The sequence below is a fragment of the Corvus moneduloides genome, chromosome 3 (assembly GCF_009650955.1).
Source record: "Corvus moneduloides isolate bCorMon1 chromosome 3, bCorMon1.pri, whole genome shotgun sequence".
In the NCBI taxonomy this organism is placed as follows: Eukaryota; Metazoa; Chordata; class Aves; order Passeriformes; family Corvidae; genus Corvus; species Corvus moneduloides.
Genome location: NC_045478.1, coordinates 118,621,267 through 118,647,240, shown reverse-complemented (window position 1 = coordinate 118,647,240; position 25,974 = coordinate 118,621,267). Strand labels below are relative to the sequence as shown.

Sequence of the window (25,974 nt, the reverse complement as noted above, 5' to 3'; positions counted from 1 at the left end):
TATTTGATTTGCTGTTGGTCTCCAGTCCTCAAGCCATTGAAGTAAGAGTATTTCAACTACATTTAGATATCTGCAGTGGAAATCTTCACATCTGAGCTTGCTGTCTCCGTCTATAGTTGGTGAAGGGAAGCTGATGCTATTCCCCTGTATGCCGTAGGATAAGATAAATCAGATAGAAATTCTATTGGCACTGACAGGGGAGGCAATAGAATGTGTGGAGGAGGATCAGCCTTTTTCTTTCCATTGGTGGTCGTTGCGACATTCCTGCACCTTTATGAAAAATAGTCCAATAATAAAGGTGAAAAAAGAGAAAGGAGAATGTATTTCATCATCAATCATATAAAATATTTGATTTATTCATTTAATAGGGCCCAAACTCTGATTACTTTTCTATAAGGGAAGGAGATGGAAACATCATGGTGCAAAAACCACTGGATTACAACGAGGTCAACTTTTTCAATTTAACAGTCCAAGCAAAGGTATGATACAAATTAAAAGAAGAATGAGACCCACAATAGTTCTACAATGATAGTTCCTTTGTTTTATAGCATCCCAGTTTGTACAAATTTACAACTTTGGGAGTTCCCAACCCTAAAGTTGTGTCTGCAACTTGGTTATACTGGAGACAAAGTAGCACGTTCTTAATATTTGAGCCATTGTTTGTTTCCTCTCAAATACCAGCTCGAGTTTCTTTCTGTATTTCTCTAAGTATAAATATTGAACATATTCATTCTCCACTATTGTAACAAATATTATCACCTATTCATTCTGGCAGATCTCTCATATTTTTGCTGAGTCTTACCAGGTTTTTTTGTTTGTCTTTTTTGAGATTTGAAGATGTATTTGCCTTCATTTCCTTTTAGAACTAAAAAGAAGTAATTTTGCTAGGATTATTGTGGTATCTAGCAATTAGTACAGCTGTAGCAAATATTCTATTACTATATTCTACATTCCTGATAGAAAATGAGTAACTAAAGAAAGATTACCTGTTGATAGTTTTATTCCTAGAACTGGATTTCCAGAAATGGAGCAATCTGACAGGCTGAGTGTTCTCAGGTTAAAAGTGCTGCAAAATATATGTAATAATAATATTCTGCTGTATTTTCCACTGAGATACAGTTTTTTTCACAACAGTGGTTCTTATTTTCTTTTTTCCCTTGCGATGCAGGAAAAATTTGGAAACCAGAGTGACACTGCATCATTAATAATTCATGTGAAAGACTATGATACATTGAACCCCTATTTCAGTCAATCTGTGTACACTGGAAATATCAATGAAAACCAGGTAAAAGCTCTTCACTGAATGCTGCTGTAAATAGGTTATCCCTATCCATAGTGCTTTTTTTCCAAGGATTCTTCCTCCTTGAGCAGCTTAAGATGGCTGGAGCTGCTTTCCTTTGTGCTGATCAGTGAAAAAGATACCAGCTGTAGACCTCCAACTACCAGATAAGCAGGCCATGTATTAGATGAAGCATAGAATTTTCTGTGACAGAAACAGATTATTTTGTGTTTTGGGGAAAAAAAGAATTTAAAAAAAAAAAGAAAGAAAAGGCAAAAACCTCGATATTCCTGTTCTGACAGGGCTTTCTATGTAAAATTCAAAGGGCAACTGGCTGTCCATCAGTCCTGAAATTAATTGGTTTTAAGTAGTGTAATTCTTTCATACTGCACTACAATCAGGTAAGCAAAAACAAGGATCTGAATGGCAATCTGTGGTCTACATTACTTTTGTAACTTTTTTTTTCTATACAGAGTAGGGATTTCTTGGTGGAATGTATTTGTTTGACTCGGGTTTTTGCATGTATTAAGAAAAAACAGTAACAGTATAGTACTATCAGAGTAATCCACTAAAATTAAAAAGGTTGACTATTATCCCTATGTCATTATCTTCATGTTAACATATTTTAAACCACATTTAATTTTAGAGTTACACCTCTGGTGTCCCTTTTGTTAGAAGTTCATCTTTAATTCTAGAGAAAGGAATAATTTTAGCTCTTCTGAAACGTTTTTATCTTTTAAATTACTGTTTTTATTCGGCTGCAGTAGAGACACGTGTGTCCTCTTCTAGGAGAGGAATGGAACTGAAATATTCAATGTTCTTAACATAAATTCCATCTGTGACTGCAGCTTTATAATCTGGTGTTTCTTAAACACAGTGAATCCATCAAGTATCTTGGTCATAATTTTCCTCTCTGAAGCATATATGGCAAAGAAAGAACTTTTTCCTGATCACATTGATTAAATGCATGTTTCTTGTTTCTTTAGTCAAAACTGTGACTTATCTCATGAAAGATTTTAAGTTAATGTGTGTTTTTTTTATCAAGTTAATCAGGTTCATGCATGTTTTCTAGGTGGGTCCTCTGGCTATTCTCCCAGAGAAGATCTTGGCTCAAGATGGAGACAAAGGTATAAACGAAAAAATAATTTACAGCATCAAACTAGGTAAGAGCCTTTATTTTCTTCTAGACATTGACACAGTAATTTGTGGTGATTCATTTACCTGTTACTGGAGATAATGATAAGGAAGTGCAGGGTTCATTCAGATGTCTTGAAGTGCACACAGCTTCACTGCAGTGCTGCTCCACGAGCTAAATCAGTCTAATCTCAGTCATTGTCACAGGGTTAAAGACTAAGGGCTAAAAGACTTACGTATTCTTACCCTCCTTCCAATGAACAAAAATCAATTCCTGATTTCAAGTGTAAGCCAGTCTAGAGGCTTCAATTTGATCAAAGAATTTCCATTCAGGACCATCTAGAGAGATAATTCCATCAAGAGCTTTTCTTCCTCCTGAAGGAATTGTCAAAAGTTTACTAAATGCTTAATTTGACATCCTTGAAGTGTGAGTGAATTTCCTAGGAATTGTTTTGAGGACAGAGTGTTTGAAAACCAGTCTTTTATGTGGAATGTCTGTTCCTTTTTGCTATGGCTGAGACGTTACCACTCATACAAACAGATGAACCTTACTGTTCTGGTTCATTCTCACAAACCCTTCCCAATTTGTTGCTTTTCAGTGAACCCCCCAGCCTATAACAACAGCTTTTCAATCAATGACACTGGAGTGTTGGAAGTCAAGACCTCAATTGACAGAGAAATATGTCCAAATCTTGTGGTGGGCATTCAGGTAGAGATTGTTTTGGCATTTTAGTCTCAATTTCAGAAAATTATATGTAAATCCCAGTTGCTGTTAATAGTATTTCTCATAATAATTGGTATCAAGGCTTCATCCTGCCATTTAAAAATCAAACTAAAGGAAAAAATAATTGTAAATATGCAGTTGCCACATCCTTGTGTTAAGCTGCTTGTTGTCAGGGCATGGAATTTACAGCTATAAACTCTGTTTTCTAGGCCGCTCAGCAAGACAAGCTTTTCAAAACAGCTGATGCACTAGTTCTGGTTACTATTGGAGATGAGAATGACAACGATCCAGTATTGTCACAAGCAAGTTACAATGTCTCACTTCCAGAAAATTCCCCAAATGGGATGGAAGTTCTTCAAATAACAGCTACTGACCAAGATGAGGTAAAAAGACAGTGTTTCTATGGCTGCTACAAGTACTGAAATATAATATAAAATGTGTTTGTGTTATACAGCTATTGTGAATAGAATTTTTTTTTCTGACTACCTAAATATGCTTAAGCAAAGCAATCTTAATTTCACTTCTTTAAGGGGTAGAGCACTGCAGACAAAGAATAAATTTTGGCTGTCTTTGGAACTCTTCTGTTTTGCAAAAAGTCCCAAATCTGGAAGTGCGGAAGTGCAAAATGAACACAAAGCTGCAAGTTCTTCTCAGCCTGCATGTTATTTCTTCCATGTTGTTTGCTTCTCTCTCTTGTTTTAATTTTGGTTTCTTGGAACTGTAATCTCAGTTAAACAAGAAAATTTAACCTTCTCCATGAGGAAAAGAAGAAAGCATCCTAAGGGAGTAGCTGAGTGACTGATCTATTTGATAACAAATATCTTCCCTGTTTGCAGGGAGGCTTCCAGGGAACGCTCACTCTCACTCCAGATGACAGTCCCTTCCAGCTAAGTCCAGCTGGGATCCTAACTGTGAGGAACTCCATGCTGCTGGACAGGGAGAGAGTACCCTCTATTCACCTCCAGGTATTAAAAATAAGCCTGCTCCTTTCCAAGGTAACCCGAGCCAACAGGTGAGACCTGATCTGTCCTGGCAGGAGGCTGAATCTTGAATATGGAACAGCAGCTTAATTGAAGAATCAAATCCAGACTTTGACATCAAAGTTATCTGGAGGGAAATACCACTGCTGATACAGTTTACTCAGCTTGTAGTTCTCATTCATCCTTTTTACTACTTACAGAACATGTATTTGAACAACACAGTCTTTTCACTGCATCATTTTTGCAGGTCACTGCTAGAGATCATCTGCCACCTCAGAAAGAGGTGAACTCTCCTATCAACATAGTGCTGCTGGATGAAAATGACAACAGCCCAACCTTTAGAGACACACCATATAGACAAGATATTTTCCTCAACATGACTGCAGGAATGGCCATTCTTCAGGTACTAGAAATACTAAGCAAAAATGACATTTTTGTGTTGAATGCATGCATGAGACCATGCTTAAACTTGTGTAGCAGTTCTGCTGAGTAGGGGATCTTTTTTGAACTCCTCTCAGCTCAGAAACAATCCACCTTTCATTTCAAAGCTATTGATATTCCATAATCACAGTGTCCTGGGTAATTTAATCATATCCCAGATCAGGGAATAAACTATAAAGGATTTTTATTCTGGTTCTGTGCACCAGCCTGAATTCCACAAATATATGACAGAAAATAAGATTCTGGAATTTAGTTGTTGTAAAATGTTTAATAAAAACTGAATGTTGTTAGAGTCCAGGAACTTAAATAATGGCACAACATCTTTGAAAGGCTGCTGAATGCTGGAGCATTGGGGATAATTTTTAGATACAATATACTTTTCCTAACATAGTAAACCAGTTAACCAAATAAAACAGGAAGTAGGAGTTGAGATCTATAGGGAGTCACTATCAAAGCTCATACCCAGATGTGCAGATTTCATGGCTCCTGGTGAAATGTCTTGAACAATCTGCCTCTAGTGCCTTTGGAATTGTTATGAAACCAGTTCTCTGAATACAACCTGGGTGTAATTCACATGAGCTCCACAGGAGCAGGATTTTGCTGGTGTTGCTGGAATGATATTGTCTGTGCATCCAAGAGCAAACTTTGGTACTGAGGTTTAACCCAGCAGTTCAATAAGAAGTGGGCAGTGAAAGGTACAACCAAATTTAACTGCAGCTATATTTACCTGATTTTTATGTATATCTAAAATGTGAGAAAATTTGATAAAGCACAGAAACTAGAGTAAAATTTTTTTTTTTTCCCTCCAGGTTGCTGCTGATGATCCGGATGATGGTATAAATGGAGAGATAAGCTTCATCTTAGCTGGTGGCAATGAAGATGGACACTTTCAATTGGATACATCCACAGGACAAATCAGTTTAAAAACAGTAATCCCATTAGGAATCAACGAGCTTAAGAAGTTTGTCTTGTGGGATAACAGCTACTGATGGTAAGACAGGCTTTCAGTACCAGTCAAACACAGCTATTCCTGGTGATGAGTTTTGGTTTTGTTTGGTTTCTTACTGGAAGGAATGCTGTCAAATAGGTTCACAGGCTTTGCTTGAATAATAGCATATATTTTATCTGCTCTTGTTTGTTGAAGATAAGAAGAACTGTCTCATTTATCCAAAGAAATGCTGGCATCTCTGGTAAAACTGTTTCTGCTGGTGGTGTTATATCAAATCTGTTTTCTTTATGGCTGTGGGAAGAACATGTGAAATAACATATATATATATATATATATATATATATATAATCACATCTTCCTTTAACTTACTGACTGCTGTTGCACAGCATAGGAAACAGAAATTCAGGCAGAAGTCAGAAATTTATAACTCACTCATTAGTTAATAAGGAGTAAAAGGAAAATAAAATGTGCTGAGTAATTTGGTCTTTATTTGCACATCCATGTGGGTAAACTGGGATGCCAAATCCATTTTTAGGATGACCAGCATAAACAGCATTTCCTTAGCCACAGTTATGGGGGTTTCTTTGATTTAAAAGAATAACAGAGAACTCGGTGAACATTCATGACCTGAATAAGGGCAGAAATAAATGTAACCTTGGAATGGCATCCCACTCCTGGTATAATGAGAATACAAAGTGGTTTTCAGCCTTGTGGTTTTTCCATTATTTGGTCAATATGAGCTCTGTGTCTTCAAATTTAGGGTCACGTGGATAAAATGGGTACTGGGGGGAAATATGGGTACAAAAGGGATTCCTCAGTCCATCCTTTGTCTGTGGTCTTGCTGAGGACCTCTGAGGCAGTACTATAACAGTAGCACTAAAGATTAAAAATTTTTAAAAAGGCAGTACCATAGAAGAGTGTATTTTTTCGGGGGAGTATTTTGTGCATCTGCTGGGAAATTGTTTCCTTTTGCTTGCAGGTGGGACAGTTCCAAGAAGTTCATTAGTGCCAGTAGAAATCTTTGCAGTTGGAGATTCCAGACCACGGTTTATTCAGAAAACATACAATGTGTCTGTGGAAGAAGAGCTGGTTGCTCCTGTTGAAATAGTACAAGTAAGAACTTTATCTCTATATAGGACAGGGCAGCTCTAAGAAAATCCTGTAATAGATGTGCTCTAAATATCCATACCTCCCTGAGCTATGGAGAACTAGATACTGTGTGCTCTACATAGCAAGCTTCACGTGCACTACTGAGTACATCCCTCAGATGAAGTTTATCACCAAGGTGGGTTTGTTTCCAGTTAAACCTTTGCAAACATTTAAACAGCATCAGCTACCATTTAACACTAAAAAGAAAACAAACCCAACCCCCCTAATTAAACAAAATGAACCCCAGAACTGCTTGAGAAAGTAAAGTTTTGTGCGTAGCCCTCTGTTGACTTTGGACACCCTCCAAAGGGTTTAGTGGCTCAAAGCTTGGGCTAGGCAATATTCCCTTATCTCTTGGTGATAAATCTAAAACCCTGTGACATGATATGAGAATCCCCACCAGAGAAAAGTCATAAAGGCATTTTCAAAGAAGGCCCTAGAACTTGCTCTTCATTTTGATCAAAATGCTCAGATAAGCGGAGCGCCAGAATGCACCGTGATAGCTCCTTCTTGGATGAAAGTCTGAACACACATGGGAGGCCTCATAGCAAAGCAGCGAGAATATAATGTGTTTTAGGGTTTTGATTTATAGACATCTTGAGTTAATTTTCCCCCTTTTTTCATATAAAGAAAGGCAGAACCAAAGGTTAAAGTTCAGTCTGTTATTTTATTATGTATTATATATATTCACATTTCAATAAAAGGCAGTCCTCTCTGCATTTTTTCCTGAAGCTTGATTTTTACTTCTTTTAAAGAATGTGTGAAGTTAACAAGTATCTGAATGAAAATTCATTAAAAGAAGTAAAAAATCAAGACACAGTATCAACCATAAGTTGATACCAATCCACAATATCAACCATAAAATGAGTCTGGACATAGTCAAAACAGCCATTCTTTTTTCAGACAGTGGTTTATGTGTTTTAATTCATTTATTGATAATATGCTGTATCTTACACAGGTAGACTATGAGGCTTTAAATCCCCACATACCAGTTGAGTTTCGAGTGCTGACAGAATCTGCTTCATTTGCCATCGATGACAAGGGAATCATCTCAACAAAAACCAAACTGGACTACGAATCCCAGAGAAATTACACTTTCAATATTTCCTTGTCAGATGGAAGCACTACTGACTATGCCACGGTGTTTATCAGAGTTACAGATGTCAATGATAACAGCCCCGTGTTTGGTACAACCAACACCACCATTGCCATTCCGGAGAACGAGCCGGTGGGAACCAAGGTCACCAGCGTGTCAGCCACAGATGCAGATGAGGGCTTTAATGGATTAGTGGTTTTCTCTCTGAAGGGCGGAGAAGGAAAAATGGATATTGACAGCTCTGGATTCATTTTGCTGGAAAAGGTGCTGGACAGAGAAGAACAAGGCTTCTATAACTTAACAGTGATTGCCAGTGACCAAGGCCAACCTGTGAGATCTACAGCGCTCAACCTGACCATCGTCATCGATGATGTGAACGACAACGCCCCGGTCTTCTCATCGAGCAGGTATGAAGTGAAGGTCCCTGAAGACCTAGAGCTGGGAAGTACCCTGCTGACACTGTCTGCTACTGATCGGGATGCTGGGCCCAATGCCGTCGTGACGTACCAAATTGTTGACCAGCAACCTCAAACCTCCTCCCCGGTGTTCCTTGTCAACCCAAGCACAGGCCAGCTCAGCCTGAACCAGCAGCTGGATTATGAAACCATAAATAAATTTGAAGTGAAAGTGGAGGCGTCAGATGGAGGTCAGCCAAGTCTCAGCAATGAAACACTTGTAGTTGTTCACGTAGAAGATGTCAATGATAATCCACCAGAATTCAGTCAGGCAGCTTATGATGTGTTTGTGTTTGAAAACCATCAGAAGGGGAGTCCTGTCTACACATTCAGTGTTGCTGACAAGGACGAGGTAGGTACCAAATTAATCTCATCCTGATAAATCAAAATTACATGTTTTTTCTCTATTAATCTGCAAAAAAGCATAGTAGTAGATAGGCAAAAGGAGATTTCTTAAATGATTGGCGCGAAGTATGTTTTGGGTCATGAAAACTTTGTTTTGCTCTCTCTGGAGCCAGCAGTAAAACCTCCCTAACCAAGGAAGTTAAGACCTTGTACAAAATAGTTTACTGGCTAGATCAGAGAAGATGGGGAGAGATTCTCTCCCACTGTATATGTGACCCAGGACAGGAAGCGTTGTTTGCTTCTGTGCATGTGCATATGAGATGAATGCATCACAGCAGAGAGAGACAGATATTTTTTTTTTTTTAAATTCTGTCTTATTGCTTCTTTTGTCAAAATAATAGTTTCTGATTGAATGTTGCTCGGTAAACTAAACTTGGTAAACTTACCTTTAGTCTCAGCTTAGACAGGAAATTTGTAACCCTGATAGAGTTGTTTCTTCTATAATAGGAAATTACAGAATTTCCCTCTGCTTTATAACAAGTGGTTTCTTTCTCCCCTCATTTTATAAAGACATTTGACATGTAGCTGTGGCACTGGGGAGATGCTTTGGAGGAAGAGGTTTCTGATTTGCAACATTACTCTTGCTCATGTCAGTTTTAAAGCAGCATAAATGCTCAGTTCATACTCCACTGAACTCTGTTTTGCTGCCCTGTGCATCATGGGGATAAGTCTTGGAGAGCTTTTGGGAGAATGTGTAGGACCCAAATAGAGAAGCCCGCAAGTGCTTCCACATCCCCCAGTTCCTGTTTGCCAAAGAAACCTATTATTCCAATAGCTCAGGGTGCAGGATTTCATTTATTAAACCTGGCAAATCACTTGTACTTCTGTAATGAGAAATCTTATAAAAATGTCAGGTATTAGTATTAATAAGATTATTTTTTGAACTTAAATCTTAATAATTTTAAACTTACATGAACAATGTTTTCTTTTTAGGCTGGCTTTTCTCAGGGATACTTTATTCACAACAGCACTTCATTTACTGTGGATGTCCCTGGAACACTTTCATTAAGGAATGACACAGAACTGGACAGGGAGACTACATCTGGATTCACTTTACAAGTAAATTTGGAGAGAGACTTTGCAGCTTTGGCTCATCTCTGCTTTGTTCCCTTGAATGCCTTTTTATATCTTTATGAGTGGTTGAAATGGCAATGTAGTCAACTACAATTCCATTTTTTTTCTTACTTTGTCAGGTATGGGCTGTTGATAATGTAATAAATGGGCTTAATTCAAGTGCCTTGTTCTACATCACTGTTCTGGATGTCAATGATAACAACCCTGAGTTTCAGAATCAGCCATACAGCTTTGAGGCTCTGGAAGGGGAATACAGGTTGGATAACCCCACTAGAGTTGGACATGTGACTGCCACCGATGTGGATGAGGGAGAGAATGCACGAATTACTTATTACTTGTCAGCTGAGGATGGGGATAATCCATGCAGCATCCAGCAGGTAAGGGTTTGGGTATGCTGAAAGCAATATTTAGATACTGCTGTTCATGAAGTGACTTGGCATAGTAAGGTACATCAGGTGAAAAGGAGTAGGCAGTACCATTCTAGTACACATCCAGCACGTGCCCTGTAGGTTGGAAACACATGTTGATATTCAAAAACTAAGACGTTCCTGGTCAGGTGTTGCTTGGAATGTGGAGTCCAAAGGAAAACAGATTATTTCAATCCCTCGTCCCTTTTGAGAATTCAGTGTACAAGAGTTCTCAAAATGATCTGTGCATTGAACCACTGCCTTCTCTAGGATGGAACCATTGTGGTTACTGGCTCTGTAGACCGAGAAAGTAAAGACATGTATGAGCTGCTCCTGGTGGCATCTGATAATGGAGTGCCTCCAAGGCAGGTAAGGAGTAGCAAGTTATGCTTTATCTGAACTCCCTTTCATTTGTACTCTTAAGTGCCTGTGCATTTTCTAACTCATGTTTTTCTCCTGTCACACCCCAGAACTTCACACACGTCAGCATCCAGGTGTTAGATGTGAATGACAACGCTCCTCAGTTCACAAGGGCACAGTACTCAGCCAGTGTCCATGTGGCAACAGCAAAGGAAGGGGAGTTTGTCCTGTCAGTGTCTGCCACTGACCTTGACCTTGGGAACAACGCTGTCATTTCATACAGGTACATTTCTGTGAGGTTAATAAGTACCTGTTGGAAGAGAAACAGAGAGGTATTTTTATTGATCTTAAGAAGGATAAGATCTCTTCAAAAATATTTTACAAGCGCTATAATCAGTTATGATTTTCCATGCTTAGAAGAATTACAGTCATTACTGGGTGTTTTAGAGCTTATCAAATCATGATGATGTCATAAGAGAAGGCACGACCAAATGATAAACTGGCAACAAAAACCCACAGCCAAGATTTGTTTGAATTTCTGAAATTCTGAATAATACATTGGAGTTTCTGGGTAGGAAGTAAATGAATCTCTGACTCTGTGCATATCTTCTGTTTGCTGGGAGGAGGAGATAAGAAATTAACTTCTTTAATGCACTGTGCTTAGAAAAACCAGTGGAGAAAGAGATTTCTATGAGCCCTAAATCTTGGAAAATACCAGGATACCTTGAGGTGAAAAGCATCGATTGAGAAGGACAGGCGAATGAGCAGTAAACTTGTGGACGTTTAAAGCTACTGCCTTGAAAGAGGTTCTTTCTAACTATGAGATGGCATTCTGCCTAAAACACATTACTTGTGAGCAATCCAGTTATCTGTGAGAGTTCAGAGAACACCAGGAATTAGCAGGCCTTCAGATCAACGTCACTTGGGTTTCTCCTGCTGCTGAATATGCAGCTGAGTGTGCAAGATCTGCCTTCTCCTAGTGGGGACATCAAAGCCTTGGGGTATATGGGAACTGAAGGCATGAATGCTGTACATTTTCATGATGGAAGACCTACTTGGAAGTAAAAGGCCAATATATTTTAGGCTAAAGACAGCAATTAAAAGCTGCTCTTTACAAATAGGCAAACATTGTCTGTTGAGTGCTCCTTACAGAGGTAGCACTAAGTAGATGGCACTTCCAAGGACGTTAATATGAATGCTCTCCTGGTTGCTCTTTAATCAGCCTCATGAACCATTCTGATGATTTCCGTATAAATGATGGCACTGGAGAAATCACCCTCAGCAGCAACCTGGACCACATCACAGCTGACACAGTTGTTACACTGACAGTTGTTGCTACTGATCATGGAGTTCCTCAGCTTGCCTCAAGTGGTAAACCACCTTTTACCCTTTTTCTTTCTTTTCCCACATAAACATAACCCCTGCACACATTTAAATTTGAAATTAATCCCATTGCTGTCAAGTCAAACTGAATTTAGGGGAAAAAAGACATGTTACATTTCAACAATGATGAATTCTTGCTCTTTGCCTTTTGATCTCCTCCAGGCCAATCGTATTAACAGAAAACTTGGTTTTAGTAACCCTGGTTAGAATTTTTTTTTTTTTTTAATTCATTTATTGCAGTTGTACTTATGGTACAAAAACCAGGACTCCATAGTTGTAGTCACTCCTAAAAGCTGTATTAAAATAATATTGATGACGTGTTTCTCTCTGTTTGTTCAGCTTTAAACAAACAGAAGCTGGCAAATCACCCTCAACTGAGTTTCTGTTCTTTCAAAAAATATTCAATCACGTAGTATTTTTTGTAACTTTTTCATGTGTTTTTTGGAGGTTAACTTTGATTTATTGTGAACAGGAGAAACAACTGATTTTCTTAAAATAGGACGAGTGGTAACAGCAGAAATTGCTGGGTTTATGTACATCCCTCCTCTCTTTTTACAAAGCAATTAAGGGTCAGATTTTTTAGGCATGTGAAGCACCTGCACATCCCATTAGCTTCAGATTGGTGATCCTTGCTCTCCTGTCACATTGAAGCAACACTTCTGTCATCAGGGAAGTGAGGTTATTCTGGAAAACCAATTAGGTATAAAAAGCATCACATTTTGTGTTACATATTAATCTTTATTTCTATTGAGTCCTTTTTTCTTATCATTCCTCTTTCCTGTTGATATTTTCTATCATTTTCTACTGGTTCCTCAAGAGCTTAAGGAAACAGAGCATAGATCATGATGATTTTAGCAGTGACTTCACTATTTTAATTTCTTTCTTCAGTCTCTGTTACTCTCTACTTGCTGGTAAATGACACCAGCTTTGGACTGATTTTTGAGAGCTCCAGCTACGAGTTCAGCATTGAGGAAAACAAACCCTCAGGGACTGCAGTGGGCTCTGTGAAAGCTCTGACTGGAAGCATAGCTGTGCAAGTTGGGTACTCCCTGAAAACCCACTGGGACAAGTTCTCCATCAGTGACCAAGGAGACATCGTGGCTCTTGCCAGGCTGGATCGGGAAGAAGGAGACCTGTACAGCATCCTTGTGGAAGCTGTGGATTCTCTGGTGCCACCCAATACAGCTGTTGCTTTGGTATGGTAGATGTATTTCAAAATAGTTTTTATCAAGGAATATGAAATATCTTTTTAAAATATTACCAATCAAAAGTGTCTGCTGTCATGCAAATGTGAAGTTTTGAGAGCCTTCTATTTCATTTCCCATTTCTTATATCCTGAGGAGATATTACCATCTGGGGATATTGTCAACTTCACAGATTGTGTCACTGCCTGAGAGTTCCTTGTGAACAGTCCATAGCCAGAGAAACTTATTAACACCAAAACTGGTTCTGTGCATAGTTCTGTCAAATGCATGAGGTAGATGAGCCAAAAAGCCCCAGGTTATTAGTTCTGCTCATCTCTTCCAGTTAGAGTGTGCTATCTCACATATATGTTATCTTGCAGCTGAGAACAAAAAAACATTCAAATTGCAGAGGCTGTGAAAATGCTCAGATGCTGAAAAATGCTGAAGTTGTTATGTATCCCTTTGGGTTTTGTTCCTTGGTTTTTGTTTTTTTTTTTTTTTTTTCTCTATGGGCTTCCCTGGACTAAAATGAATCAAAATTCTCCTTTGGACACTATTTTCTACAGCTCAAACTTGTGTCTCTTTTCCCTTTGTTTCCTTTTTTTTTTTTTTTTGAATATAGGTAACTGTGAGAGTTGAAGACGTCAATGACAACCCTCCAGTCTTCTCACCATGGATCCAAACTAATTTATCAGCTCCTGAGAATACACCTGATCTAGACTTGGGCACATTTTCTGCTACTGATCTGGATATAGGAGATAATGCACTTGTAAGCTACTCTCTGCAAGATGATTTTGCTGGAACGTTCCATATTAACAGTTCTACTGGCAAGCTGGTGACAAAAAAATCCTTAGACAGAGAAGTGATGGCCAGTTATGAATTGAAAATAATGGTAAGTTGGCAAATTTGATGCAAATTCACAGAATTCTCAACATTAAAAAAAGAGAAAATACTGAATCATCACAAGAAAGCCACTTAATCTTAGAGAATTCCATTAGAATTCATGAATGAATTTTGAGTGTTCCTTATGTTTTGTATGCAGAGCTCTGTTTTCTGCTCTGTAAATTGATATTAATGAATAAATGACTTATGAACCCTAAATTTTAAAGGTCACAGTCACACAGCAGCTGACTGTGACATCTGCAAAGCATTCCTGGGTCCATTTTAGACCATACAACTGCCTTGCCAATCCATGTTATTTGTCCCTTTCCCCTGTGTTTTTCATTTTCCAAAATATATCTCCTTAGATCTTTTTAAAAAGTACCTGAAATGAGATTTTTCAAGTAAAAAAAAAAAAAGATAGAAAAAGCATAAACTTTCATTCAATATCCATGAGGGTATCTATTTATTCCAGCTGATTTTATTGATTTTTACTGCTACTAATCAGATCAATTTTTGTGCATACAAAGAAGTGTTCCAGCACTGGCCATCAAGTACAAATATATTTGAAGGACATTTTTACAGCTCAAAGAACTTGCAGAAGATATAGAGGAAACATACTAAAAATAGAGCAGTGTCTTCTGAAAAATTTCAAGTTAATAAAAGTGGACACTTTTCAAGACAAATTGAAAATCTGTGTATGTACCTACAGATTAGAATTTTCTATGGCAGATGTTTGTGCAGTGTAAAACTGACTGTGAATTTGCCACATACTGGATGCTCTTCACAACTTGCTTTGTAGGCACTTTAAACCCTCAAAATGCAAGGGATTTCCTCATTCTTTTAACTGCCACAGCACAGACATCTGTACATAGCAGTTTTGTGTTGATTAGTGCCACATCTGATCACGTGACATGTTTGATCTGCATCCAGGCTCGAGCTTTTGATTAATTGTTAATGAAATGAGGCAGAGCATGTGATGGGATGAGGATACCAGCTGCAGGAAGATGTGGCAACTAATCAAGTACAGGGCTAGAGGAGTGTCACTGGGGGATAACTGGTCCAGCAGAAAGACTTCAGAGGCAAAAATTTACAGTTTTTGGAGCAAAATTGAACTGGCAAAGTAAGCTTGTGTGAAAGCAGTGCTGTTTTTAATGACAAGTTGTTCCTTCACAGGCCACTGATTCTGGCAAACCACCACAATCTGCAAGCTTAGTTCTGAGCATTGCTGTGGAAGATGTGAATGACAACCCACCGGTGTTCCCCCAGAAATCCTACTCCGTGACCGTGAGGGAGAACGAGCCTCCGCACGTGGTGTGTGGCACTAAGAGTAAACAGCCTGCTGTGCACTTGTTCTCTCTCTGGGCACTTGGAAGGGGCAGTGATCTCTCATGGCTGTACTTTGTGGGGCCTGTAAAATCACACAGCACATTTGCTTTGTATGACAGTGGAGTACCTGTCCCACTGATTCTTCCTAAAGCTCTCACAAAGAGTGAGAGCTGCTCCCCCTTTCCCTCCTGTCCCCAGCAGCGATGCCACACTGCACAGATGGAGTTTCCACAAGATCTATGGGCAACATATTTTAAAGATGTTCAGTGTTGTGCATATATCCAGCATCCCTCTTAAACTTTTCTGTACTAGAATCATGGAATGGTTTGGATTGGAAGGGACCTTAAAGATCATCTTGTTCCCAACCCTCCAGCCATGGACAAGGACACCTTTCTCTAGACCAGGTTGCTCAGAGCTCCATCCAGCCTGGCCTTTGAACACTTCCAGGAACAGGGCATCACAACTTCCCTGGGCAACCTCCCAGTGTATCCATTTCTGGCTCCATATCTGCCTTGCAGATGTGACCTGACGGTTTACAGGAATCAAGGGAAGAGGTATCACCTGACAATCCGTAACTGCCCTGCCACAAGCTGTGCCAGAATTCCAGCAGTGCAATTAATCAATTAATATGTAATTCAATCAGTAAACACCTTATGGGTCAATACCAGTCTTGTGTGCAGGTTTTGCCACTCTCTTTGTTCTGTTCTAAACTTTTTTGTTTCTGACTTTTTTCCCTTTCATTTTAGATTTTGAGTGCAGTAGCCACAGATGAAGATATAGGGTACAATGCCATCATTCATTACACCCTAACTGGAGAGACGACTTCATTTCATGTTGGAGAACTTTCTGGAGATATTGCAACCCTTCAGCCTCTGGACTATGAAAGTCATTCCCAGTATATGTTTATTCTGAAAGCTTTCAATCCTGGACAGCCACTTCTCCAGGACACAGCAAACATTACAGGTAACTCTACTTCACCACAGGAAATGAACTTTCATTAACCTTAGGGAATATTTCAGTATGTGCAATTATGAGGCATAAACCAATACTAATGCAGTCTGCTAGAATAAATTATCAGAAATGATGATGTGATCTTTCCACTATAGCCAGACGAAATTTTTCTAAAAAAAGTTTGTCATGTCAAAATGAAGATTTTTCACACAAACTGACGTTATTTCCCTCAATATATTCACATTTTTTTTCTATTTTCTGAGAACCTATTGACATTTTGATTGAAAAGGTTTCCAAAAACATAATTATGGGGTTTTTCTGCTTTTATACAGAAGGGCAGTTTCTAGGGTGATAAACAGTGTTGACAGTGATTTTTAGTGTTGTGAAAATAACAGTGCTTGATTTGCTGGCTTTTTTTCCTTAAAAACATGAAATAAATTTGTTCTGTTAGGGAAAAAAGACATAAAGATTTCTGTGTAATTGGTATCCTAGCTTTTGGCCAGCCCTACTTTTGATCAGGATGACTGGATATATTCTCATTCAGAGGAGCTGTGTTGGTTTATATTAGCTGAAAAAAACCCCCAAAAACAACTTACAACCTTTTTAGGTAAAACTCACCAAATGTGACGATTCTTTCTCAGTTACTGTGGAAGATGTCAATGAAGAAGGACCCGTGTTTGACCAGTCCTCATATTACAAGATCCTTCCAGACAATTCTACAGCTGGCACACTGGTAGTAGATATCAATGCAAGAGATGAAGGCAAGGGTTATGATGAAGGCATTCTCTACAGTATTTCAGGTATGTTAGAAAAAGGTCTTAGGGCTGTTTATTACTGGGATACTTGATATGCTAAACCAAGCTGTGTGACACCAGAATGAGAGAGAATGGTCATAAAATGAACTGGCAGGCTCTGACTGGATAGAAGGGGTAAAAAATCCTCTGTGAGGATCAGTAATTACTGAACAGGCTGCTCAGAGAGGCTGTCCTTGGAGGTTCTCACCTGATGGATCAAAACCTTGAACAACCTGTGCTGAATTCACTCCTGGCCGTGTTTTGAGCCAAGAGGTTGGACTAGAGGGGGTGTCTTGCTCCAAATCACATGTTCAAATTAGGATTTCAACCTGTCTCTCTTCTGTCCTGGGCACACACTTCGGTCACTTGTCTCTGCTGGTTCCAGGGAACATCTCCACCACTTCTTTTTCTGCTTTCAGGTGGAAACTCAGAAGGCCTCTTCAGTCTTTCCAGTGCCACAGGAGAACTCAGGTTAACAAGAGATTTATCCAAACAAACTGTTCCCCTGTATTACTCCTTGAACGTCACCGCTACGGATTCGGGTCTGCCGCCTCTTTCAACCTCTGTAAAGGTACTAAAATTTGTACCGTGCACTGTTTGCTGCACAGCTGATTCCCCAGATTGTTTTATTCTAACCTGAGCATAACTGCACCAGGAAAGGGGTGTTAATGAGGCAAAACTATGCAAACCAGGAATCAGAATGTCAGGGATTCATTTCTGCTTCAGGCTACAAGGTAACAGTTACCAAGTTATGCTGCCCTAGCAATTGCTGGCACACCACCCAAAATGGTTATGATCATTCCATTTCAGAAAAGACAGACAGAAGCTTCAGGCTGTGAGGGAGGAGGATTAGAGCAGGGGAGACTTCTGTGCAAGGTCAAAGAGTGAGGCAGCCAGAAAGGATGTAATGGAAGTATGTGATAAATAAACAGGAGATGACAAATAAAGTGTTCCTGTTAATTTTCCTATAATGTAAGATAAAAAACATTTCTAAATTGAAAAGTGACAAATGTAAATATGATTAAAAAAATTATTTTTACACAGTGCTTCTAACTTGCTGGTGATCTTTTGCCACTAAATATCACAGCAGAACTAAAAAAAGAACTAGGAATCTATATGGATAAAGACATAGAAAATTACCTTCAACAACCTTAAAATGTAGACTTACAAGCCATCATTCTTCAGAGGACTGGACAGCAGCTGTCTGGCAACAGTTAGAAATAAACTATCTTTACTTTTGTGAAGCAGTAGGCACTATTTATTTACAACCTATCACCTTTTTTTAAATCTAAAAATCAGTTACAATAGTTCTAAAATACTGTACGTGCAAGCTCCTGCTCTGGTTATACCCTCTCCAGTGGAAGACTGGAGCTGAGTGCATCTCTCTGAGAGCATCTCTCTGAGAGCTGCTTAGTTAAACAAGTCCTTTGAAATGTGCTGTAGGTGAGGAACTGGAATCCCCCTCTGCATTTAGCAGAGCACCCAGGTGAACCTAAACTGATAAGGCTGCTGGCCTTTTCCACCAAGATTTGCTGTCTTCAGGGCAGTGTGAAAGTCAGCACTCAGCAATCCCAGGCTTTTCCTCACTGGCCGAGACCTGGACTTGTGCTGTCTCACACCTCAGTAGGAAAGTTTTTGCTGAAGCTGAAAACATAACCCCCATGGCCATGTCCTTTTCTCTGCAGGTGTCAGTCATGATAGCTCCCATGGATGTCTCCTTCCCAGTATTCGTGGAAGAAGCCTATCACCCTGCCCCTCTGTCAGAGAAGACACCCCCAGATACATTTGTTGTAGAGATCAGTGCCTTGTACAAGCTCCCTGTGAACTACAGCATTGCCTCTGGAGATGAGAAGGGTGAGCCCTTGATGTGGAATAACGGGAAGAGGGGGTGTGAAACAACGAGCACAGCACTGGGCTTTGGGATTGTTTCTTCTCTCTCCTTTTGCTCTCATCTCAGTTCCACAGCCATTAATGCTGGATGTGAATGAACCCAATGTACCACTTTGATCTGCATCAGCTGCACATGATTGAATTCCTGTCACAGCAGCACCAGCCACGTGATCCAGGGCTGGCTTCACCAGCTGTGCACTGTGTCTGCTGCAGGCAGATCAGGTGGTACCTGGTCAGGAATAAAGTTACTCTGGCTGGAGAAAACATAACTAATGGCACAAAAACTTCTAGTAGAAAAACGAACTCAGCAATGTTTTCTTAACAAATGTGAGTGCCTAGAGTAAGTTTACCTGTGGTCAAGTGCGTCAGTGCTTTGTCACATGTCTTTTTTTACTAAATATAGAGCTGATTTTAATCTATCATCAAACAGCCAATCTGTATTTCAATTTTGTAAAGTGTTCTATATGAAGTTGTGATCTTGAAGTTAGTTGCAAAATTCCTCATCTTCGTTAAGAACAGGACTTCTTAGGAAATATAAAAATTTCTAACTGAAACAGGGGCAAATAATCTCTCACTGTTTCAGAGGAAGGTGAAGACCTGACTGGAGAGTGGTGGACTGAATTTTCTCCCCTTTGGTTCCCATCTGTCCTTCTGAATTGTTTCTTTTTGTTAATTACAGACCTGGATATATCTGATGTTCTTGACAATCTTGTAAAAATGTTGAATTTCATTTTGTTCTTTGAAGAAAACTGTAACATACAGTATTCATGCAAATAATGTATATTTTTCATTGGAGGATTCATATCTTCAGTTTCAGCTGATAAAGTCATAACCAGAATAATTTCTGGTTGATTTTTTTTTTTTTTAAAAACAGGATATTTCATTATCCATTCATCCAGTGGTATCATAAAAACAAGTAAGAATCTAGAAGTGGAAGATTTTCCAGTAAATTTCAAGGTACGAGCAACAGACTCATCTAATGCTACTATATTTAATGAAGTTGAAGTGAAAGTGGAAGTTATCGATGAAAACAATTTCCCTCCAGTTTTCCCATCTTCTCTACTAGAAGAGAGATTGGCAGAGGTAAGAAAATGTCAGCCAAACTGAATCACAAAAATAAGTCTTCAAAATAATAATAATAAAAATAATCTTTTGTTGAGTATACAAGTAAACCTTCTGGAAACGGGCAGACTTGCTGTTCTGTTCTACCACATGATGTTGTGAGGTTTATTTCAAGCTGAAAATCCCAATACACAAGAATGATCTAGAAATGTGGACTAATTGAAGGGAAAGTGAATCTTTCTAATAAGGGGCTCTATGAAGGAAGAACTACCACTCCATTTTGAATATTTTTACATAGAGAATATTCAGGTGCATTCAAAATCTATTGGATGTGCTGGGCACCTCACAGGCTCTCACTCAGCCTTTTTTAAGGGAGCTTCATGCAGAGAAGTAGCAGGGAAAAGTCTCTAATTTAGCAGTACTTCTCCTCTTGCTCACATCCAATCTGTTGTGATTTTGCTGCCACAAGTGATCAGCAGCAGAGAACAAGCCAGATTTCAGTCAGATTTTCAGACATTGTGGTTCTCTACAGAAGAAGCCACAGCATTTAAATATGCAAAAGCATCTTGCTCAACATTTCACTCTTCAATTTTCAAGCAACACGTTAATCTGCTGGTTGCTTTTTTAAAAAAAGCAGCACATTGATCGTGTTAGCATTTTATAGAGCACATCCCTTGCCTTTGAGATCCCCAGCTGATGCACACACGTTCTCAATAGCAGCCACAACTGACTTAAAATCTAGTCCATTTCTACCACCGAGTTAAAAATAGGTTCACTTATTACACCTAATTTTAATATTCCCAGTTAGTTTAATGGAAGACAACTAGAATCACATTTCCCAACCTTAAAAAATTGATTTCCATGTGAAATATTTACACAGTGGGAATTGCTGGATGCCCTGTTGAATCAAATAACTTGAGATCAGGTCTCAAATGGCCCTGCAAGTGAAACACTGATATCTTCTGTCAATCCTGGTGCAAATAACACTGTTAGAAAGGAAGAATTAGATTGTTTTGATAATTATCAGCCAAATAGTGTTCAGAAAGAAACGTGATTTTGGAGTTGAGAACACCCACTGAGTTTCATAGGAGAAGAGGCTGTTAAACAGAAATAACAGCAAGTCAGATGCTTGAGGTTAACATTTGGGCTGTTTGAAATCATTTTTCTTCCTGAAAATTGCAGCTGTGGGTAGAGACGTGGGGGGAGGAAAACAGTTATTTTCTGTAAATTAGAGAAAGCAAGAGACTCTCTTACTGTGCTGAACAAGTTTTGTAATTTTGATTTTGAAGAGTCTATACTACTGTAAGTGGATGCAATATCTGTAACTTTGCCCCCTTTCACATAATTCAAGCAATTGCAGCAAAGCAGTCTCTGAGAGCCTCATTTTTTACTTCCTCCACAGAATTTACCTGCTACTCAGATTGTGCAGCTGAAAGCTCAGGACAATGACACAGGTAGAAATGGTTTCCTAACATATGGCATTCTCAATGGACATGGACTAAAATTCTGGATAAATGAAACAACTGGAATCCTTTATTCCACTGCCCCCTTTGATTATGAAGAGGAACCTACAGAGTATCAGGTTTGCTTTAGATTCCTTAAATCTTCTTTATTCACAACTCTTTATCTTTCTCTTGGAAAACAGGTGACACTTGTGCTTTTGTTTAGCTGGATAATGCTTGAACATTTTCTGCACTGGTTTAGAATAGGAGCATCTCAAGGTGTGAGCCATTATTAAAACAAGCCACTGCCTTTTGACTATGATGAAATTCAAGCACAGCTGATTGTTCACCTGCCCTGCAAGCACTTCAACACGTGAATAACTAATTTCACAATGCCAGCTCGTGTATTCAGTACTGTCTGCTGCTTGAATCTGTGCTGGACCGAGAGCTTGCAGAGATGATTCTCAGTTAATCTTTTTGTTGTTGCCACTGCTGATATTTTTTATGATCTTATTTTGCTTCAAGCAAAAATACTGGTGAATTTGTTGGTTCTACATAGAAAGACTTTTTAAATTGACCCAAATACTCCTTAAGTTTTTAATCGTTATTTTGAGAACTGGACTTCACATTTCTAAGAATATTTCAAAGTCAAAATTCACCAAGATACTGTTAATCCTTATGCAGGAACCTCTTTGTATGATTTCTCATTACCAATAACTGTGTAACTTACAGGTTGTGGTCTATGCTGAAGATGATGGAATCCCTGAGAAGAAGAGGGGTTACTGCACAGTTGTGATAAAGATCACTGATGTTAATGACTGGCCACCTGTGTTTGATCCAGTGCCTGACTTCAGAGTCAATGAAAACGTGCCTGTGGGATTCATAGTTGGAAAAATCACAGCATCAGACAGAGACACAGGAGACAATGCCTTTGTTCTATATAACCTCACAGGTAACAAAGAATTCTGTCACTGCACTGGCACTTTGTTGTCTATACAACTGCGAGGGTAAATAACATGACCCATGTTATTTCCTAACCTCTTTCCATGAAAGCCAAGAAGGTTTCACTTTTACCTGGTTTGGAATGTTACTAACTTATGCTCATACAATTTTCAAACCAACTGAGTAGGAACTTTGCAGAGACTACAGATGTTTGTGCTTTTAATTGTATTCTTAATCCTGTTAAAAATCAGCTTTATAAAAAATCTTTAGCTACTTGACTGCCATAGCTGCAATCAACAGGAGAAATTTTGATGAAAAGAGACAATTTTCTGAATGAGGAATAAGGGCCTAATTCATCCCTGCCTTGTAGAACACAACAGAGATGGAAATTTAGACTACTTTGGACCAAAGCCTGCAGGGAGCTGAAATAGTTGGTTTAGTTGTAAGGACCATCAAAAGCAATGTGAATACAGTTTATATGGTTTTAGTCCTTTATTTCCAATATGCATACAAACTTTGAGCAAAACCAGCAGAAGTCACTGCCATGTCTGTTGGCAGCCACATCGATTTCTCTTTACATCTCTGGGTCACTCAGTCTGCCTCCGTTAGAGACAAAATAAATTCACACAACTCCTCTGAGAGGTCTTGGCAGGAGCACTGTGTTCATAACTACTGCAACCAGCAAACATGAGAGTGAGCCTCCAGAAGGTCAGAACGCTGCACAAGTGCCTCAAAAAGTTGCACAGACCTGGAGAAACTTGTTCAACAGACTGACCCCAGAACACCAACTATCCATCACCAGGGTGATAGATGTCCCTGTAAAATTCATTAACCCATTCTCTTGGCTCATGTTTCAAATGCCCATCCACTCAAAATATTTCTGCATTATCTATCTGATACTCTTAAAAATTGTTTTAATGAGTTTAGGACACAAGTAAACATATAATTTAAGAGTGTAGTTAATTATGTGCTTCTAAGATGTATTAATGGATGATGTTTGTTTAAACCTATCTCAGGTGATGGAGAAAATATATTTGAAATAGATGAAATACAGGGCATCATTAAGATAAGGAACTCTCCAGACTATGAAACCATGAATAAATACAACCTTACAGTGACTGCAGTCAACAATAAATCTGCCCCTTTCCACAAGGTAAGAGACCATTACTGTAATGAACAGCGACCCTTCAGAGTGGATTTTGAACTATTGGGAAGGAGATCTATCCCAGACATTTACTGTGTGGAATAAATGAGTCACCTCATCATGTTTAGAGTCAGACTTTTACAGCCTTTAGCCACACTGAGTAGCAGTATACTTTCATTATGTGAAATACTTCAAAATTATGCATGGTAGGCTTTGACCCTGAATTGTTTGCTGACTGACCTGTGCTGGGGAACAGGAGTTTGCCTGCTGCTGTTACAACTGTAAGTGATGTGATAATTTTTTCATGGGAGAAGAATAATTTTCAGCAGATTGTTCTAGTTCTGCTGTATCTCTTTTATTTGAAAAGATATTAGACACTTATTTAACAGAACCAGAACAGGTGGGGCATCCTGAACTGCATGCAGGACATGTTGGTCTCCTAAACATCCTGTTCTTACTCATTCAGACACCTTTCAAGAAGTAGGATCCTACTGCAACATTGAATTCCTGCTTCTGTTAAAATCCATTAGTGATCTCTGATGTTGAGTTCACAAAATTAAACCCAAACAACATTTCACTGCAGCGTTTTCAAAGATTGATTTATACTTTGTTGTATGTGCAAGGAAAAAACAATGCTAAATAAGAGATTCCAAATACTCTAAAATGCACGCCACCATTTTGTTTTCTAGACAACTACCCATGTCAGTGTTGCAGTGATCGATGAGAACGATAACGCCCCAGTGTTCGCCCAGAGCTCCTATTCCGCTTCCATAAACATGGTGAATCCTGTGGGTGCCCCTGTCATCACCGTGAGCGCCACCGACCGCGACCAGGTAACGCCTCCTGTTGGACCTGACACTGCTCTGCGCTGCAGCACAAACACATCCTGCTCCACTCTCTAGGCACGAAGCACCAAACGCAGCAGAAAGTGAATCCAGCTCTGGGAATTGGAAATTAGGAGTTTTGCTGGCTCTGCCTTGACAATGACATACTCCCTGGCTTTGGGCATGTTTCCTCAGCTGTGTTTCCTTTAATTTTTCCCTTTACTACACAGAGCTGCACCAGTTCTTCAGAAGCAATTTAGTGTCTCTGAAGTTATTAGAACTTTTGAGGTAGAAGAATCTGTAAAAACTGAACATCAGCTGCTCGAGCAAGGAAATGTCTGCTTGCCAAACTCCTCTGAAGTGTGGCACCCCAGCTAATTCTCTCCATTCCCATCTTTAAATGTAATTTTGCTTGATATATCTGTACTACACCCATCAAATAGTATCCAGGCACTGGCAGGGATATCCAGTAGTCAACCACATCGCCATGGCAACATCACTAGTAATTACATCATTTACAAGATGAAACATCTCAAAGTGACAACAAAATAGGTGTAGCAGGTGCCTTCCTGTTTCTTCACGCATAATTTTGGTTAGAATAGCTGCAGCTGTGGTACATTGCTGCAAATCATCTAACAGCCCTTTTTTAATCAGCCTTTTCAATGATCTTGTATAAAAAGTGAAATTGCCTTTGAAAATTGCTGAACTGTGGGAGGTCTGCATTGAGACTCCCATGAAACTCCTCCTTCAGCTGTGCAGAGTGGCACTTGTCCTCCTTGTGCCACCCTCACTACTCTGACTGTCCCCCTCTACACATCTAACTTATTTTCATTAGAGATCTTTTTGCCATGTTTTTACTGTCTAAATGACCAATTCATTGTGTATTTTCTTCTGCTTTGTGTTTGGGGTTTTTTTTGAACTGGCACCCATCCTACCATAGCTAACCTCACGTTTTCATTCTTAAAAGAAAAAAAAAAAAAAAAAAATCACTATTTTCAAAATAATTTCACTAGATGTTTTTTGGATCTCTTGTTTCAGTGCTTACCCTACCCTTCCAAACATACTCCCAGTTCCATGAGATTGTGTTCCTTTCATGGCAGGGGCAAAATGGCCTTATTGAGTATTACATCCTCCCGGATCCTGGTGTGAGCCCGTTCTTCCTGATAGAGGATGTGAGTGAGGGGAAGATAATTACGACTGGAAACCTGTCTAGATCTGGAGAGATGCATTTAACAGTGATGGCAAAGGACAAAGGTTCTCCTCCTTTAAATGGCACTGCTGTGGTTACTCTGAACGTGTTTGACAACCGTCCATTCGTTCCTCGCTTTAACAAAAGTGAGATCAGGTGAGGCTTTCATATCAAGTTATATAACTGGGATGTGTTCACCAGGTAGTGCAGAACATAGCAAAGTTGAAGGTAATTTTCATATTTTTCCATGCAGAAGAAAGGACATCAGTTTTGGGGTTTATTTAAGCAAAATATAGGAAATTCTGCTACGCTGGGGTTCTGTGAATGTGAATTGAGGCATTGCCTTTTATTTCTCTTACTTTGCAGCTTTTATAAGCCAGATACGTTGTTCCTTTCCCCTTGCACACTATAAAACATTTTTCCTTAGGTTTTACTCAAGGATGACCCAAAATCTGGCTGGAAAACCAGGGTTTGCACTGCACTCTGAAAGTTGGGCAGATTGAGCAAA

General features: G+C 39.1%; 1 protein-coding gene across 1 annotated transcript in view; it reads left to right on the top strand.

Annotated features, from left to right (window-relative positions):
• Positions 1 to 416: 416 nt before the first annotated feature.
• LOC116441712 (protocadherin Fat 4-like) overlaps positions 417 to 25,974 on the top strand; it is a 31,939-nt gene continuing 6,381 nt past the window's right edge. Inside the window, exons 1-29 of the mRNA XM_032103932.1 lie at positions 417 to 479; positions 1,169 to 1,285; positions 2,352 to 2,442; positions 3,013 to 3,122; positions 3,347 to 3,520; positions 3,974 to 4,102; positions 4,365 to 4,520; positions 5,368 to 5,487; positions 6,268 to 6,286; positions 6,487 to 6,620; positions 7,615 to 8,559; positions 9,546 to 9,671; positions 9,806 to 10,063; positions 10,364 to 10,462; positions 10,564 to 10,736; positions 11,676 to 11,824; positions 12,725 to 13,032; positions 13,643 to 13,912; positions 15,076 to 15,213; positions 15,975 to 16,191; positions 16,821 to 16,979; positions 17,393 to 17,544; positions 18,659 to 18,827; positions 19,738 to 19,946; positions 21,328 to 21,507; positions 22,100 to 22,319; positions 23,326 to 23,462; positions 24,143 to 24,286; positions 25,378 to 25,622. Coding sequence (XP_031959823.1) covers positions 417 to 479; positions 1,169 to 1,285; positions 2,352 to 2,442; positions 3,013 to 3,122; positions 3,347 to 3,520; positions 3,974 to 4,102; positions 4,365 to 4,520; positions 5,368 to 5,487; positions 6,268 to 6,286; positions 6,487 to 6,620; positions 7,615 to 8,559; positions 9,546 to 9,671; positions 9,806 to 10,063; positions 10,364 to 10,462; positions 10,564 to 10,736; positions 11,676 to 11,824; positions 12,725 to 13,032; positions 13,643 to 13,912; positions 15,076 to 15,213; positions 15,975 to 16,191; positions 16,821 to 16,979; positions 17,393 to 17,544; positions 18,659 to 18,827; positions 19,738 to 19,946; positions 21,328 to 21,507; positions 22,100 to 22,319; positions 23,326 to 23,462; positions 24,143 to 24,286; positions 25,378 to 25,622 — 5,411 coding nt within the window. The remainder of the gene's footprint in view (positions 480 to 1,168; positions 1,286 to 2,351; positions 2,443 to 3,012; positions 3,123 to 3,346; positions 3,521 to 3,973; positions 4,103 to 4,364; positions 4,521 to 5,367; positions 5,488 to 6,267; positions 6,287 to 6,486; positions 6,621 to 7,614; positions 8,560 to 9,545; positions 9,672 to 9,805; positions 10,064 to 10,363; positions 10,463 to 10,563; positions 10,737 to 11,675; positions 11,825 to 12,724; positions 13,033 to 13,642; positions 13,913 to 15,075; positions 15,214 to 15,974; positions 16,192 to 16,820; positions 16,980 to 17,392; positions 17,545 to 18,658; positions 18,828 to 19,737; positions 19,947 to 21,327; positions 21,508 to 22,099; positions 22,320 to 23,325; positions 23,463 to 24,142; positions 24,287 to 25,377; positions 25,623 to 25,974) is intronic.